Genomic DNA, 17,289 nt, shown 5'->3' on the forward strand with positions numbered 1-17,289 from the left:
GAGGTTCAAGCACTCATATGCTAAATCTGGATGTAAAAAAAAAAAAATCTAACATCCTAACACTTTGTTGTGTGTCTGAGAGAGATCCAAGAGATCCAGTTTCTATGGTTACTACAGGGATAGAGCAGATCTCTATAGCAACAATCTCCTTAAGCTGTTCAATAGGAGTGGAAGTGAAAGTGGGAGGAATGGGAGGGAAGCTGTCCTATAATATTTGACAAATACATAGAGCTTACTGAAGTTCTCTCTTTCTTTTTCTCTCTCTCTTTATCACACTGACTGACTGACTGACTGACTGACTGACTCTCTCTCTCTCTCTCTCTCTCTCTCTCTCTCTCTCTCTCTCTATCTGTATCTTTCTCTCTCTCTTACACACACACACACACACACACACACACACACACACACACACACACACACACACACACAGGCACACACACACACACATTATCATAATAAAATGATGCAAAATTAACCTCAGTAACCAAAGGGAAATTATGGACATTTGGTCCACATTAAAAGATAAACATATACACACATGCTTCCTTAGCTTGCAGCTAATTTTTGTTATTAGTTTCTCATCAAGTATAATAAATAAATGATTGTGAATCTTGGATCCACATCTCTGTGCTCTTTACAAGCACCATAAAATATCCATATTCATCTAATAGCCTGTCCACTTAAATTGGAAACATGTTGCACATTTGTATTCATTTAAGGTTTATGTTAAACTCTTTATTATGAAAATAAACTAAGCTTTGAAGTTACATAATTCAGTATTTTAAAAGCTGTAGAAATTTGTAGTGCAATGTGCTTGTTGTCACAAAACTTTTATAAACATACAGCATGCATCACAATACTGACCTGATTCTTTATTCTGGAATAAATTGCTATGTTAGCTTACCCTATAATAAACTGAACTGGATATATAATGAATGGATCTTATTCCACATTTCTAAGCATAAAAAAAAACATTAGGTAAAGGTTTCATTAAAGAGCTAAAAAAGAACAGACCTTCATGACTTAATGCTGGAATTAAAACCAGCACAAACACATTTACTGCAGTAATACTGTCTAAAATCTTCCATACATAGTACATACCTAGTTTTACTATATTATTATTTTTTTTAATCTAATGTTGGTTGTTTATGGAACAAAAGTCTTGCAATTCCTCAAGGTCTTGAATTCAGATCAGGACATGACATTTGGAGCCTTGCTTAGATGAAAGAGTCTGGATGAGTGCAGCTATCCTGCATTTCCGCTCGAGTGATTCAGCACATGCTTCCTACTGAGACAGCAGAGACACAGTGACGGCAAAATTAATGGCTGCCATAAATCAGGATCGATGTGGCCATATCACAATTTACCAGGTGCTGCAACTAGAGTATGAAACCCCAGATTAGAGATTTCATGCAGTCACACTTCAATCAGCATGGAGGACAATAAAACACTGGAATGTGTGGTTCTATTTGACTCCTCCTAACCACCAGGGTTGGTGAAAATTACCTGTCCATCCTCTTGTGTATGTGCATATGTATGCAGATATGACCTTCCAATAAATTCACTAAGTGAATAAATTCACTTATGACCTTCCAATAAATTCACTAAGTGACTATATGACATAACATTTGCAGTAAATACCACAGTCATACTGACATATTTCACTTTTCTCATCCCAATTTGTAAACATGTTGGACCACATGTATATCATATGGAGCTTAACAGCTTGTGACTAAGGTTGGAGCTAGAGGTACCTGTCTTCCAAAGCTGGCAATGTCCTATCATCTTTTCAGCTGTTGTGAGAAGATTTTATTTCTTACAGTCGAACACCCTTTTCTGAAGCATGGAATAGATCGCTATGTCCCTCACTAGTACTGAACAGGTTTCACTCATTAGCAGTGATATATTTGTTAACTTCACTCACGCCACTCTTAGCGAGTTATATCTTTTGGTTGCTCCGTAGTGGCAGTCAGCTCTCATTCTTCCACTGGGGCTGGTTCTCTCTTGGTATCATCTATCTCCAAGAATTCACATTTCCAGCTATCTAGCCAACCAACAGGCCTGTGCATATGTGCTGCTAGTGTGGTTGAGAGGGACTGCCAGGGAGGGACTGACTGTGAGCATCCCTGAGCTTATTATGTTAACTGGACTCCACTAACAAGAATACTGCAGCTAGATTTGGGTTTCCTCTATTCTCCCCTCATCACTACACTGGGTCAGGTACTCTGTTGGCAAGCCTTACTGCAAGACACCTGTGCAGCGAGTGTCTGAAAGCTCTTATCTCCATGCTAATCTTCTATTAAATTGCAATGAATTTTGCATGCCTCTAAATGTCATCAGATTTTTTATTGTCAATATATACATGTTGGTGGACAAAAATAACATTAACCCCAAGGCATAAACTGCATACAGCTTAGCTCAGAATTACATAATTACCTCTGCACATTCAGGTTACAAAATGGGGGAAACATGGATGCCTCCATCAAAGCTGGTCCTTTGTTTGCTTTGCCCAAGCACCAAAACTCATAAACTAGCAAACAGCTACCTAATGTTATTGATGTGAGTAATTTACATTCGCAAAACAACAAACTGTATGGTTAATGTAATAAATTTAACCAGCTTCACACACACACACACACACACACACACACACACACACACACACACACACACACACACACACACACACACACAAATGCTCACTCTCTCTCTACAAACACTTTCCCTTCTGTTCTGTTCCATAGTCTGTTCATTTGTTCTCTGTTGTCTTGTTTAAATGCAGAAGCTGACATGTTTGTATAGTTAACATATTGTGAAAATAAAGACAGTCATCTGTTGGGAAAATGGTTGTTTTTTGGGGTGTGTGTGAGATTTTGTGTTGAAAATGACAGGTTCTGTGTCCCATCACCGGACTGGGATATGCTACTTCATCTTGAACACAGGTTTTATATCATATAAACAGAACAGACCGACTTTCAAGGAGAGGTGTGACTTGCAGTTCTCCATGTATTCTGAGATTCAGGATTTTCCCTTTATTTTAATCCGATCCGAAGTAACTATTAACATGCTACTTGAGTTGGTGCCTCACTGGATACGTTATTAGTCTTACTCAAGTAATTATTAACATTATTTACTTTTACTGTTACTTGAGTAATTTTCTTTTATAAATAGTTGTACTTGTACCTGAGTAAAGGTTTTGGCTACTCTACCCACCTCTGGTGATAGCTAGCATAGCCAGCTAGTTTAGTTAAAAAATGTTAGAATTTGGGATTGGCAACCATAAATATACTGTACACTAATCAAGGCAGCACAGTGGTGCAACAGGTAGAGCTACCACCTCACTCCTCCAGGGTACTGAGTTTGGTCCCCCTTCCTGTATTTGAATGTTTCTGTTTTTTGCATGTGTTTTCTGATTCTTGCATACAATATAAAGAAAGAAAGAAAAAGTTAAATTAATGAATTAATATTTTTGTGCATATATTCATAAGTGCAGATAAATTTAGGTTCATTCCATCTCAAGTGGTCCAATAATTGCAAAGTTGGTTGTTCGATCATTTTAAATTATTTATTTATTTATTTATTCATTTTTACTTGGTTTAAGATCAGTTTTTGTTCAAAGGAGCTAAGCCCATCCTGAGCCCAGATATTGAGATTTCTGTAAACTGCTATATAACTAAAATGTGTGGTATGCCATGAGACAAAGAAAGCTGTTGCAGGTAAACAAAGTAAAAAATTTTTTTTTTTTTTTTTTTTAATTATTTAGACAATTAAAAATAGTCAAGCAACCTGCATTGGACCACTTGAGATGGAATGACCCTTTGAAAGAAATGAAAAAAAAAAGTTAATCATCAGGAAAAATATTTATAATATGATGACCAGAGATGCAGATATTTCCCAAATGCACATAGACTGGCTAATAACCACAAACACTTCACATTCTATAGGTTATGTGCTGTTTTTAATATATTTAATAAAGGAGTGTTTATTATTACTGACTCCTAATATTTCAATGTCTTCACAGTTTAGTTCATTTTATCTGGATAAACACGACCAGAGATATGATTATGATTACATGAAAAGAGACTGTAGGCTACTGTAAGGAAGTATACAGAAGGGGACAAGAAACGACATGTAGGGATTTTTTAAAATTTTGCTAGACATGCGCTTTAACCCTTAATATATGCTTACAGATAGTTAGTATACAGATCTAGATCTTTCTGAAATGCTAAAAAAAAAAAAAAAAATAATAATAATAATAATAATAATAATAATAATAATAATAATAATAATAAAGGTTAGGTTCTTGTTTGTTTGCTTGTTTTAGTGAATGTGGGAAAACTGCTAAAAATCACCATATTATTCACCACAACGGGGTGTCTTAGAATAAAAAAGAAATAACATGAATGCTGGCGGAGCGCCCAACCAATCAGGAGTAAGCTCTGTCGTCATCAAGTTGACTCTCGTGCAATTGTCAGTGCAGCTTCAGCCCCTTTCACCGGAAATTACCATGGCCTACGTCATCAACGTGTGCAGGTTGCGAAAACTCGTCGGACAAAATAAAAAAAAAAATTAATTCGTTTATTGAGGTAAGCCAGGTGGCGATTGGACTGCATATGCTTGTGTAAAGTTGAACAAAGCTTACTTCTAAGAGACTTTCCTGTGTGTGTTTGTAATTGTATTTTGTACACTATACAACGACAGCACAGAGGCAGTGATCAAAAACACGTTTCAATTCCAAATCGGTTGCTGGTGTTTGTGAAGATGAGGAGAGGAGCGGTCCGGTCAGAAAGTTGCCCAGCATGTTTAAGTTGACTAAATAAGGCTAGGGAATGATAGGCCTACGTTTATCGTTAATTTGTCTCTCTAAAAAATCTACTTAAAGGGAAAAGTGGCTTGCAAGCGATGACTAGCTACTGTAATTATACCTGGTGTGATGTTTCTGTGATACTATAGTCAGTGGCTGCGGACGCTAAAAAAAACTCGGAGAGGTCGCAAACAAACTGAAAATCACACCGTTAGTAATGCAGGACTGAATGTACTTGTTAAATAGCCATATATAACAGGTGATATAACAATGTATCACCACTGCTCAGCTAAAAATGGAAAATTCAACTGTTAAAGCATGTAATAAGGTACCACGAATCAGTGAATTTTAGTTTAATGTGGGTTTATTACTGTAACAGTAATCAAGGTATCACTAAAAAAATGCTGTAATGTTGCCTAAACATTGGCCAGTAGCACTACTTGAAAATAAACGTTGCCCTTGCTTTCTAATGTAGCCTTCATCTGGCTGTTCCGCAGTGCTAACTTCCCAAAAAGCTGTAGCTCATAGCATTGTCAAGATGGCTGCGGCTACTTTCATGCCATTTACATTTTCCAGAAAGATGTTTTAAGTCTCTACACCTGTCGTTGTACACAATGTTTCGGTGCCAGGAAAGAGCAAACAAGGAAAACAATAAAATCCAGCTAGCCAACTCCGTTTTCCATAACAAGTGCTGGAGAAACCCAGGGTGTAAACTAACACTAATACTAACATGACTAAAATACAAATAGCATGACTAAATAATTTTATTTCAAAATTATTTTACTTGTGTTTAACATGTTAAAGTAGCCTCCTTCTCTGGATAACTTGAGGGGGGCGGTGCCCCAGTGCCCCCTATTGACCCACCGCCACTAATAGCCTACCTGTCCTGTAGGCCTACAATTTAGTGTTTCAATGCTCTTTCTCTAACACACATGATTAACTAATCAGATAATCACCAGTCCTTCCTGATTGTTAGAGCAGGGGGAAACATTGTGCAGCAAGGTTTACTACAAGACCAGGGTTTGGAAACTGTGCTATAGTTAACAAGCATGTGCTTCGTTCATATTGTTTCACCAAACACATTGGTGATTTATTCTGAATTTTTGTTCGCAATGATGTTCATAGTTTTCTGAAATGGGAGCACCAGTACTGTGCATTTTCAACTAAATTATTGACATATAGGGGGCACGGTGGCTTAGTGGTTAACATGTTTACCTCAGTTCGAATTCTGCCTCTGCCCTGTGTCTGCGGAGTTTGCATGTTCTCCTTGTGCTTTGGGGGTTTCCTCTGGGTACTCCAGTTGTCTCCCTGAGTCCAAAGACTAGCATTGTAGGATGATTGGCATTTCTAAATTGTCTGTAGTGTGTGTATGTGTGAGATTGTGCCCTGCCATGGGTTGGCACCCTATCCATGGTGTGCCCCACCTTATGCCCAAAGTTCCCTGGGACAGGTTCCCCTGTGACACTGTGCAGGATAAGTGGTAAAGAAAATGGATGGATGGATGGATATTGACATACAAAATGAACTGAGTAATCTGTTTGACCTTTAGCGTGTTGTTTATTTGATTGCTGTTGCGGTGAGTCTTAAATCAGCCAAAGGGAGAAAGCTGGGAAAAAATTGTGTAGTAGTGCTGGCCTATGGCATAATAGTAGTTGATGCATTTTGATTTGTTATTTTGGGCAAATATAGGGATCTATTTGAACACAATTTCTTGGACTAGTTTTTGTTCAGTCTTTCCCACAACCTTTTAAATACTAGCAAAATAATGGCAAAATTGTAAATAAATAATGTACTATTAATAATTTATACTCAAAGCATAATACTTTCTTTTACAGAACATATCTGTATACATTTACATTTATTCATTTAGCAGACACTTTATCCAAAGCGACTTACAAATGAGGAAATAAAAGCAAAGCGATATAACAAGCGGAGAACAATACAAGTAGTGCTACCATGCAAGATTTATAATTGAGTTCTAGAAAAGCAAAGTATGCAGAGTAGAGGTGTAAGAGCCAGAGTAATTTCTTTTTTTATTATTATTAAATAATGTGGGGTTTGCATATAAGGGGTTAGTTACGTGCTCACAGAAAAGGTAGGTCTTTAGCTGTTTTTTGAAGATAGTGACAGATTCTGCTGTCTGGATTGAGGATGGAAGTTCCACTTCCACTGAGGGACAGTTAGTGTGAAGGTTCTGGAAAGGGATCTTGAGCCATGCTGAGTAGGCACTGCTAAGCGTCGGTCGTTAAGCAATCGCAGATCGCGTGAGGGAATGTATGCCTTAAGGAGAGTGTTGAGGTAGGGGGGTGCTGGTCTTGTACGTGAGCATCAAGGCCTTAAATTTGATATGGGCGTCTACAGAAGCCAGTGGAGGGAGAAGAGGCGTGTGATGTGGGTTCTTTTGGGCTGGTTGAAGACGAGGCGTGCCGCTGCATTCAGAATCATTTGGAGGGGTTTGATGGAGCTGGCTTGGAGGCCCGAGAGTAGTGCGTTGCAGTAGCTATGTAGCCTGTTTGGAGAGATAGGATCTGATTTTCTTGATGTATAACAAGATGTAGATAACAATGTATATATTCTGTATACCAGTTGAACCTGATTTCCAGCTACCTCTTAGCCTTCATACCATTATTGGAAATATTATAATTGCAGCTATGAAATTGAGCAATGAAAAGCCAGCCTCCAAAAAATTACTATTGTGGATTATTATAGACTTAATATAGATTATCGGCATAGCTATATGGTTAAAATACCTTATGAAATTTAAAGTCTTTCTGAGCAGTATACCAGTTTAACACCACTATAAGAAACTGAACAAACATGTTCGATTATAACTTTGTGATGTTTTGTTTATTAGTGTGAATTTGTGTCAAAATATTTACAGTGGATTTAAAAAGTCTACACATCCCTGTTAAAATTACAGATTTTTGCAGTGTAAAAAAAGTAAACCAAGATAAATCATGACAGATCTAGCAACCAACCAAATTTAAGTGAGCAACAAAAATAAATGTTTTAGTGGAAAAATGATAACAACCTGGTTGCACAAGTGTGCACACCCTTTAATAATGAAGCATGTGCCTGTTCTCAGAATGATAAACGAATCACATTCAAACTCATGTTCAAAAGTATTCATCATACATCTGTCATCAATAAAGTGATTCTGATTAACCCCAAATAAAGAGCTGAAGTTTATATATGGATTTGACATCTTGGTTTCTTGTGAAAAAGAAAAAATCCAACAAATTTCACCCTCCAGCATGATAACAACCCAAAACACAAATCCAAGTTAACAACGGAATGGCTTCAGAAGAAAGAAGCTGAAATTGCCAAATCAATGTGCTAAGAGTACAGTGTTACCAGCAAAATGTGCCATTCTATTTGTTTTTTACTTGAATTCTTTGCTTTATCACATTGTAGTTGGAAAAGGTGTGAAATGATTTATTCACAAAATCATCACAAAACCCTTCAATTTAAACAATTTGAATGGGATTTTGGTTAAAAGCCTGAAATAAGGTCTGTGGTGAACACAAGTTCAGAATATTTTCACGTTTTAGTCTACGATATAAAATACGCCAGTAAAACCCCACTCATGATTTTTTATTTTTTTTTTAAAAGCTTTTACCTGTATTGAAAAAGGCGGTTGCTAACTGTCACGTAATGAGGGTTTAGGACGGATGCATGTGCAGATAAGAGCTTTATTGAAGAGAGGCAGACAAATCCAAAACCTGAGACAATAGTGTGGTCAAAAACAAGCAAAAGGTCAGGCGAGAATCAAACAACGAGGTTGAGAACAGGATCCAAACTATGAGATGTGAAACTATGAGCAAATGCTTGGTACACGGAAAACTCGCGCAATACTCGTGTCGAACAAAGAGAAAGGAAGGGTTTAAATGACAAACATAATTAAGGGTGAACACAAAACAGCTGAGACTAATGATGACACATAAGGGAACAACCAGTGACAATACAGGGGCAGAGACAGGACAGAAATCATAACAAATGCACATGTAGAAAGTAAATGCGCTGTAAGCATTGTGTGAGGGGAAAATCATTACACTAACATATTGCTAAATGGGACTACAGATGTTGTCGGGGACATTAAACGTCATCATGTCGAACAGGAAAAAAAAAACTTTGCAGACAGATTGGTCAGCTATGCTGTGCACAATTCTCCCCCAAATAACGTGGATGATCCGCAGAGAAAATCCATATTATGGAAAATGTTTTTAAATCAAGTTTGTAAAAGTTGTCGGAAGTTGAAGTTAAGCAACCGTGGTGTAGTTCGTTTATAGCATACGGTTAGCTTTTTATTTCTGGCGATTGTATTTTGGCTTCAAACTTCATAAAAGTTGTTTATTTGTGAAAATTATCTTGAAGGACAAAACATGTTAGTATTGTAAACATTTGTTGATCACAGAGGTTATTTTTTTTGCAATAATCCAACAGCCTATGGGGAAATCCTATTGGGTTCTTTTCAAGGGAACCAGTGTGATGCTAACTTCCGGGTTCCGGTACAAAATGACGTCACCCCTGCGCCACTCTATTGGGTGATTTGGGTGCGTCTCTCCTCCTGTGAACACTGTTATTTTCTGCATGCGCCTGAATTGTTTTCATTTGGTTGCATATTGTTATATTTGATTAATATTTTCATTTGGTTGATGGCATTTTTATTTTTACTTATCCTATATTTTGGGTTCAATTTTATTGATATTTTGCTTCTATGAGATGATGCACTTTAAGGAGCAGTCTAATTTCATGCAAAGATTTGTACATTAGCAGGAATGTAGCACAACATGGAGGCAAAAGCAGCGGTCCGTTTATTTAAATGTGAAAGTGCAATAAAAATATGTTGTCCCTAAAATCAATGAATAATAGTGATAAATAATCGTGATCTCAATATTGATCAGAGTAATCATAATGATCATTTTAGCCATAATCGTGCAGCCCTATATGGTTGTAATATATTGTTTGCTGAAAGGGTTTGGTAGGATTTTACATCGGCACAATTACATTACATACTTACAGTTGCGGTCGGAAATTTACATACACTCATCATGATCGTCTGCTCGAGGTGAAACTTGCTAAGGGACATTCAACTATATATTCGGTGTGCTGTATGGATATTTTGACCCTGTATGTAAACCAAATTCTTGTTTTTTTAAAGATGTATGTTGTGCAATCATTCTGCCCCGGAAAAATAAAAGTTCAAAGAAATTATTAAAAGCCCAATATTGCCATGACATTCATGTCCATGATAAGTGTATGTAAACTTCCGACTGCAACATAATACATATCAGCATCTCAGCATCAGCATCTCAATATTTGTGGAATTAGTATTACAAATTTAACTGTAATATATTTGTTGTTAATTTACTTGCTGATCTGTTTTTGATGTGTTTTGTTCTGATTGTTCCTTTTAGAATCACCCTTTTCAAGCTATATTTTATACAATTTTTTTTTTCACCTGTTTGCACAAATATTGAAATGCTGGCAATCTTCTGCCACTCATTGGTTCCTATTCTTTTTATTCACATTACAGGGTTTCATCTCAAGTTCACAACCATTACAACACTGCCACTTTAAATTTTTATTTCATGTTGCAGCTATGGGCCTTGTTAGTGTTTATGGTAATGTCAGTGTCTTTATGGTAAATGTTAAATGTTTTGTGATTTGGGAGTATTTATGCCCTTGCTACCCCTGTGGTTTCTTATTTCCACTTACTTGCATGTTTGTTTGTTTGTTTGTTTGTTTGTTTTTTATTGCACTTTGTCCTGTCAGCATTGAGTACATTTATGCATGCATGTTGCACCATGGGTCCAGGAGAATTGCTATTTCATCTCACTTTGTATGGTGCATTTGATGTGGTTTACATGGGAATAAAGATCTACTTAAAATGACTTGGCTTGCTGTAAATATTAATCACAGTGTAACTCCTGAACAACCTACAATTCTAAACTCTGTGCTTCTTTATTTTATATATATATATATATATATATATATATATATATATATATATATATATATATATATATATATATATAATCTCCATGAACTAATTGTGTTTATTCTGCTCATTGAAAAGTTTACAAAGTAACATAATCAACTATTCAGTTGAATAGTTCAGTTAGCCATTACTAATTTACAAAATTAGGACAAAATTTATTCATACTTTTAAACCATACTTTTAAATGCCTAAGTACTATACTAACAGGTTATCACTACATTAAAGTGAGGGATGTACTGGTTTACAGAAGCACTTGAGCTCTGACTTGATTGTATAGTTACTCCCTCTTGTGGTGATTTTAGGTGCGTGTGTATGTTCTGTAGTCTCTCCTTGCGCTGCAGCAATATGCTTTAATGTCTGTGGTTCTTAGTCCAGCTTCTGTTAAGGTAAGCTACAGAAATCCCCCCCCCACACACACACACACACACACACACACTGAATAATTCTTACTCCCTGCACTGCATAGCCTATGTGTCTAATATTTAGTATGAATAAATATGCACTACACATAACTTGGTTGCTCCTGCTAAAGGGTTTTTATAGTATTTGCAAAGATATTCCTGACTGAAACAGTGCATTCAATAAGTGGGGTCTGCACTAAAAACTCATTTGAAACAAGCCATTTACTTTATAGAGCAACAGAGTCAAATGGCACTTACTCGCCATTTTCTTGCAACATAAAGCAGTTAAAATTCACTTTTAAAGCCGCATTATAAAAACTCCAGCCTATATCACATTTTAGTTTTGTATGTTGTCTCTGTTAGATAAGGTATCTCTCAGATGGCACAGTTATAAAGACTATGATGGTCATAATCAGCATCCTTTCAATGCACTTAGTACTTTCTGACATTATAGTATACAATTGTGGGGAAAAGTAATGATTTATAATCCCCCTAACCGGTAACACACAGAAGAGGACAGGTTCCTTTTTGAGTCTGGTTCATTTCAAAGGGAGTTTTTCCCTTGCCATTGTAGCCTCTGGATTGCTCATTGGAGATCTAAATATGCATCTACATCTTGATTAATGAATCACCTCCTAAGAAAAATAACGAACATTAAGGGGGTTTGTGGTTGTACCGTTTCTACATTTGTATAAAATCGTACAAATATGCTATCACTCACTACAATTTCTACTAATTTTATGTGATGTGTGTCTAGTTTCCACGCAGCTTGGGTGTAGTGCACCACATGAGCTTTGAGTGGTGCTAGTGTATGCAGAGAGTCTTTCCTAGGATTCAGGGCTGGACATACAGTCTCATCCAGGCCACCCCATACGCCAACAACAAATTTTTAAACCACTGACAACCTATATTTTCTTTCCTAAATTCAATTTATTGCACACAATATGGGCATCCCATAAAAACATAGACATGAAACCTAGAGGTACTGAAGCAGTACTAATTTATATCAGTTTACATGGGTATGCCAAGCATTTAATAAACACTGTCAGTGCAAAGCTGGCAGTAAATCTCTACTTTTCACTCACAAAAGTAGGCCTATGTTAAATGCAGAACAGAGTTAAACAACTGACACTTTTTTGCCATTTTTCATGTGTGCTATCAACCAAACTGTCTCCACATTGTTGGAAAATGAAAACTGTTAAACATCACTATAATTTGTGAGCACATAATCTAAATTTCTTTTAGTTAAAACTGCTTTTTTTGCTGAGGTTTAACCATACTATATTTCATACAAATATATTAAAGCATATTTAATTTATCTTAATTTACCTCTACCTGTCATCTCAGGTTGACCCTGAAATGTGACTGATGAAGATACATAAACATATAGTTAAACTTGGGATCCCATTTATTTTTGAGGGAAATGTTAATTTTGAGTGAATAGGATCTTGTGTTGTTTTGATGTAAGATTTTTTTCAAAACAAACTCATGACCAATATGTTGACTTTCAAAGGTTACACTGTATATTCGCTGAACATCCTAAAGACTGACTTTAATGCTGATGCCTTCCTACAATTCCAAATTATAATTCAAAATTAGGACCTCACCTGAAACCCTGAAGACGCAGCTGTTTCATCCTGCTCTACTTCAGCCTGCTGCTGCGTTTCCTGCATACAAACTAATTCATTAAATGATGACATTTTCATGAGATTTCTAGACTAAAATTCAACTCAACATAATTTCGTATATGCATCTATTTTAGCCTGCAGATGAGAGAAGCCAGGGTTAGCTTGCTAGTTAACGCTAGCTAACATGGTTAACTGACATCAGTTGACATTACTTTCCGCAGTGCAAGGCTGGTGGCGTTTGGTCGCTAAAAGGTTTTCATTTTAAATCAATGTGCCTATTGGACAGTTAGTTTACTACCTATTACTTACGCTTTGGGTGGGGAAAAAGCTCCTGATGTCTCGTCGGTTTTTTTTGGTGGCATGATATCTACAAAGTACAAACCGTGTTGGCAGAAAAGACTAAATTCCGTGTCTGTACTGTACACTGGCAGTTCGATATTTGCACGTAAGGTGAGCCTTCAGATAGCCCCTCCCTTTCAGCCAATCAAATGCTAGCATGCCTAAATCCTGGCGCTTCTGGGAGAGAATGCTATGGAATTTACATGACTTCACTCCAAAGGTAATGCGAACGAGTTCGCGCAAATATTGGTAGGGACAATTCTGCCCTCCCAAAATATTGGTAGGGACATGTCCCTACCGTCCATATGCAAACCTACTTTCCTGCGATAATCACCCTGTCATTACCATGACATCCTTCTCGGGTAAAATCCATGAAGATTCTCCTCAAGGCAAAGGTGTGGCCTTGATCAGTGTAACCTACAGGATTTAGACTCTGGTAAAAACGGGAAGGTTCATTCGACTGTTAACCAAACTGTACCATTTATAATAAAACCATCACTGCGGAAATATTATACTTTGGTTACCGATGGAGCTTCAGATAGAGAAAAAATATATATTTTATTTTCAATTTGATGTTAACTGCCACTGACGAGGGCACTCCGCCTTTGTCTAACAAGGAAACTGTTATACTTGAAATCACAGATATAACCGATAATGCATCGTCTTTTAGCAAAAATGAATATAGAGCACAAAATGTAGAAAATAACTCTCCGGGCGTATCAGTCATCAATGTCCAAGCATACGATGCTGATAAAGGACAAAACGCACGCATCGCTTGTCTCGTAGATAGTGAAATATGCGTCTCGTCTGTGTCGACATATTTCTCTATTAATGCAGACAAACGGGACACTTTACGCCGTCCGTTCGTTTGACTAGAGCAGATTAAATCTTCAATACAACAAATGAAACATAGACTGCTTACTGTGTCTATTCCTGTCAGTGTGGCGAATATATTTATACTATGCAATTATGCACACCTCACGTTTCCCGAAAGCATTGTTAAGAAAACAAGTTAAAAACACTTCAGCTGGTAGACGCAGCGTCCAGTGTGAAATTCGCTGTACCATTTAACTAACCTGACGCTGCTGCTTTTGCGAAGGTCATATGTGTGTGATACAGATTATGCTTTATTATTCTGGACGTGTTTGAACCTATCTTTGTTTTTCTGAACATTTTGATTGTTAGTTACTTATTTATACTCCGAGTGCCGCTGTTGCCCTGGGAATGTGCATTACTATAAATACTGCCCCTCATTACGTCACTACTCTTTCCTTGGGCCGGGTATAGTGAGCAGCCTAATACAGAAGAAAGCAATAATAGTGGTCAGACAATCAACTCAACTCTTATGAATTTGTTTTTCAATAATTACGCAAACTGCAATTTTCACACGTCAGTATTTGTCACTTATACTTACAAACGGAGTTGATTGATGGACATTATTACTATGTTTTGGAGAATACAACCGGCGCTTCAAAGGCTGCTCATTCTGCTTTTGTGTGTTGGTTTTCAGCCTATAATTGATGCTCAAGTTCGATATTCGATACCGGAGGAAATGCAGCCTGGATCTCTCATTGGTGATTTATCAAAAGATCTCGGATTAAGTATTGGAAGAATAAAGTCTGGTCGAACACGTATTGTGACCGAGGAAATCAACGACTTGGTGCATTTCCAGCCAGACAAAGGCATTCTCTCGGTGAAAAAACGCATAGATCGGGAGGAGCTCTGTGGACAAACGTCTCCGTGTAGCTTCAGTTTCGAGGTGGTTTTGGAAAACCCAATGGAATTATTTAGTGTTACGGTAGAAATACTAGATATTAATGATAATTCCCCTGCGTTCTCGACGAAAGAAATTATCTTAGATATAAGTGAATCTTCTGCAGTAGGAGCGCAGTTTATTTTAGGCGGTGCGATTGATCCTGATGTAGGTATAAATACACTTCAACGCTACAGTCTAAAGCCTACTTCGCATTTTAGCTTGAAGGAACAAACACATTCTGACGGCAGTAAGTACGCAGAGATGGTGCTGAATAGACCACTGGATAGAGAACAGCAGGCGGAGGTGAAACTCACTCTGACCGCGGCTGATGGTGGCAGCCCTCCGCGTACCGGCACAGTGAGTATACGCGTCATTGTGCAAGATGCAAATGATAATGCGCCCATCTTCACACAAGCCGTTTATAAAGCTTCTGTGGTGGAAAACTCAGCGAGAGGCACTCTTGTTGCTATTGTCCTTGCCACTGATGAAGACGAAGGAATGTTTGGCCATGTAACGTATTACCTCGATCAGATATCACACGCTGGCCAAGTGTTTTCACTGAATCCTAATAACGGAGAGATTCGAATTGAAGGCGAGGTTGATTTTGAAAAGATTAAGCAATATCAGTTGAATGTAATCGCCAAAGACACGGGTTCCCTGTCTAATTCCTGTAAAGTCATTATTGAAGTAATTGATAAAAACGATAATATACCAGTTATAGCCTTGACCTCTTTTTCAAACAGTATTCCTGAGGACTCTCCACCAGAAACCACTGTAGCCATCATAAATGTAAAAGACGCAGATTCGGGGAAGAATGGGCTCATAAACTGCACCATTAGTAGATCCGTACCGTTCAAAATTAAGTCATCTTTAGTAAACTATTACACTCTGATTACAGATGGTATTTTAGACCGGGAAGCTATTTCTGAGTATAATGTAACCATAACAGCAGCTGATCAGGGCACTCCATCTTTATACAGTAATAAAATATTACTAGTTCGAGTCACTGACGTCAATGATAACAAACCTGTTTTTGATCAAAATGTTTATTCTGCATTTATCCCCGAAAACAATTCACCTGGCTTTTCTATTATTTCGATTCATGCAAGTGATGCAGATTCTAATCAAAATGCTAGAATATCCTACTACCTCGAAGACATGCAGCTAAACGGCGAACCATTATCTTCTATTTTGTCTATTAATGCTGAGACAGGCGTTGTATACACGTTGCGCTCATTTGACTACGAAAAAATCAAAATGTTGCAGTTTTACGTGAATGCCCAGGACGGAGGCACGCCAGCTCTGAGTAGCAGCGCACAAATCAAAGTTCAAATTCAGGACCAGAATGACAACGCACCTCAGATTCTGTATCCAGTACAAACTGGTGGCTCTGTGGTGGCTGAAATGGTGCCTCGTTCAGCAGATGTGGGCTATCTTGTCACTAAAGTGGTGGCTGTGGATGTGGACTCTGGACAGAATGCCTGGCTCTCATATAAACTACAGAAAGCGACAGACAGGGCGCTGTTTGAAGTGGGCTTACAGAATGGAGAAATAAGAACTGTGCGTCAAGTCACTGATAAAGATGCTGTGAAACAGAAGCTCACTGTTGTAGTGGAGGACAACGGACAGCCCTCTCGTTCAGCTACAGTCAATGTTAACGTGGCGGTGGCGGACACTTTCCCTGAAGTGCTCTCAGAGTTCACTGACTTTACACACGACAAGGAATACAACGAAAACCTGACATTTTATCTAGTCCTGGCCTTGGCTGCAGTCTCAATTCTATTCATAACATGTTTAGTAGTCATTATATCAGTGAAAATCTACCGATGGCGACAATCTCGCATGTATTTACAGTCCCATCTTCCAGTGATTCCGTATTATCCACCGCGTTATGCTGACTCCGTAGGCACTGGAACTCATCAGCATTTGTATAATTATGAAATCTACAGAACCACTGATTCCAGGAAAGACAACGCTACATTTTCCGAACCAAACAGTCAGAGTCTAATGAGCGTTTACTCTGCTGGAGCAGATACTCTCCCAAAGGACAGACTCGACAGTGACGACTCTGAAGTAAGCAACACCTTGGTGAGTTAAAATTCCAGTGTATTTAAAGTATGTCCATTTTAATATTTATCTGTTTGCGCAGTGCTCATTAGTTTCTCAGCGTGCACTTTCTTAACGGGTCGGTTGGTTTTCCGGAGCTCTCCATGGTGCTAATACGGTGGTATTTATTTTGGTCACACCAAAGGAAGTTAATCTCAGTCGTAATCAGGTTTGGGGAGTAGGAATACATGTAACGGCGTTACGTACTCAGTATACAAAAAATGGTAACTGTAATCCGTTACAGTTACGTCAAA

At 37.8% G+C, this 17,289-nt stretch overlaps 1 protein-coding gene across 1 annotated transcript; it reads left to right on the forward strand.

Moving 5' to 3' along the window:
• Window positions 1-14,455: 14,455 nt before the first annotated feature.
• LOC128634954 (protocadherin gamma-A11-like) lies at window positions 14,456-17,026 on the forward strand. Its single transcript, XM_053685927.1, has one exon. It carries the CDS (start codon window positions 14,603-14,605, stop codon window positions 17,024-17,026), a length of 2,424 nt encoding a protein of 807 aa, XP_053541902.1. The 5' UTR covers window positions 14,456-14,602.
• Window positions 17,027-17,289: the final 263 nt, after the last annotated feature.

Source organism: Ictalurus punctatus, chromosome 14 (assembly GCF_001660625.3).
Source record: "Ictalurus punctatus breed USDA103 chromosome 14, Coco_2.0, whole genome shotgun sequence".
Taxonomy (NCBI): Eukaryota; Metazoa; Chordata; class Actinopteri; order Siluriformes; family Ictaluridae; genus Ictalurus; species Ictalurus punctatus.

Bases quoted from the DNA above. Each gene is read 5' to 3' on its own strand.
- LOC128634954 (XM_053685927.1), top strand. From the start codon at position 14,603: ATGGACATTATTACTATGTTTTGGAGAATACAACCGGCGCTTCAAAGG.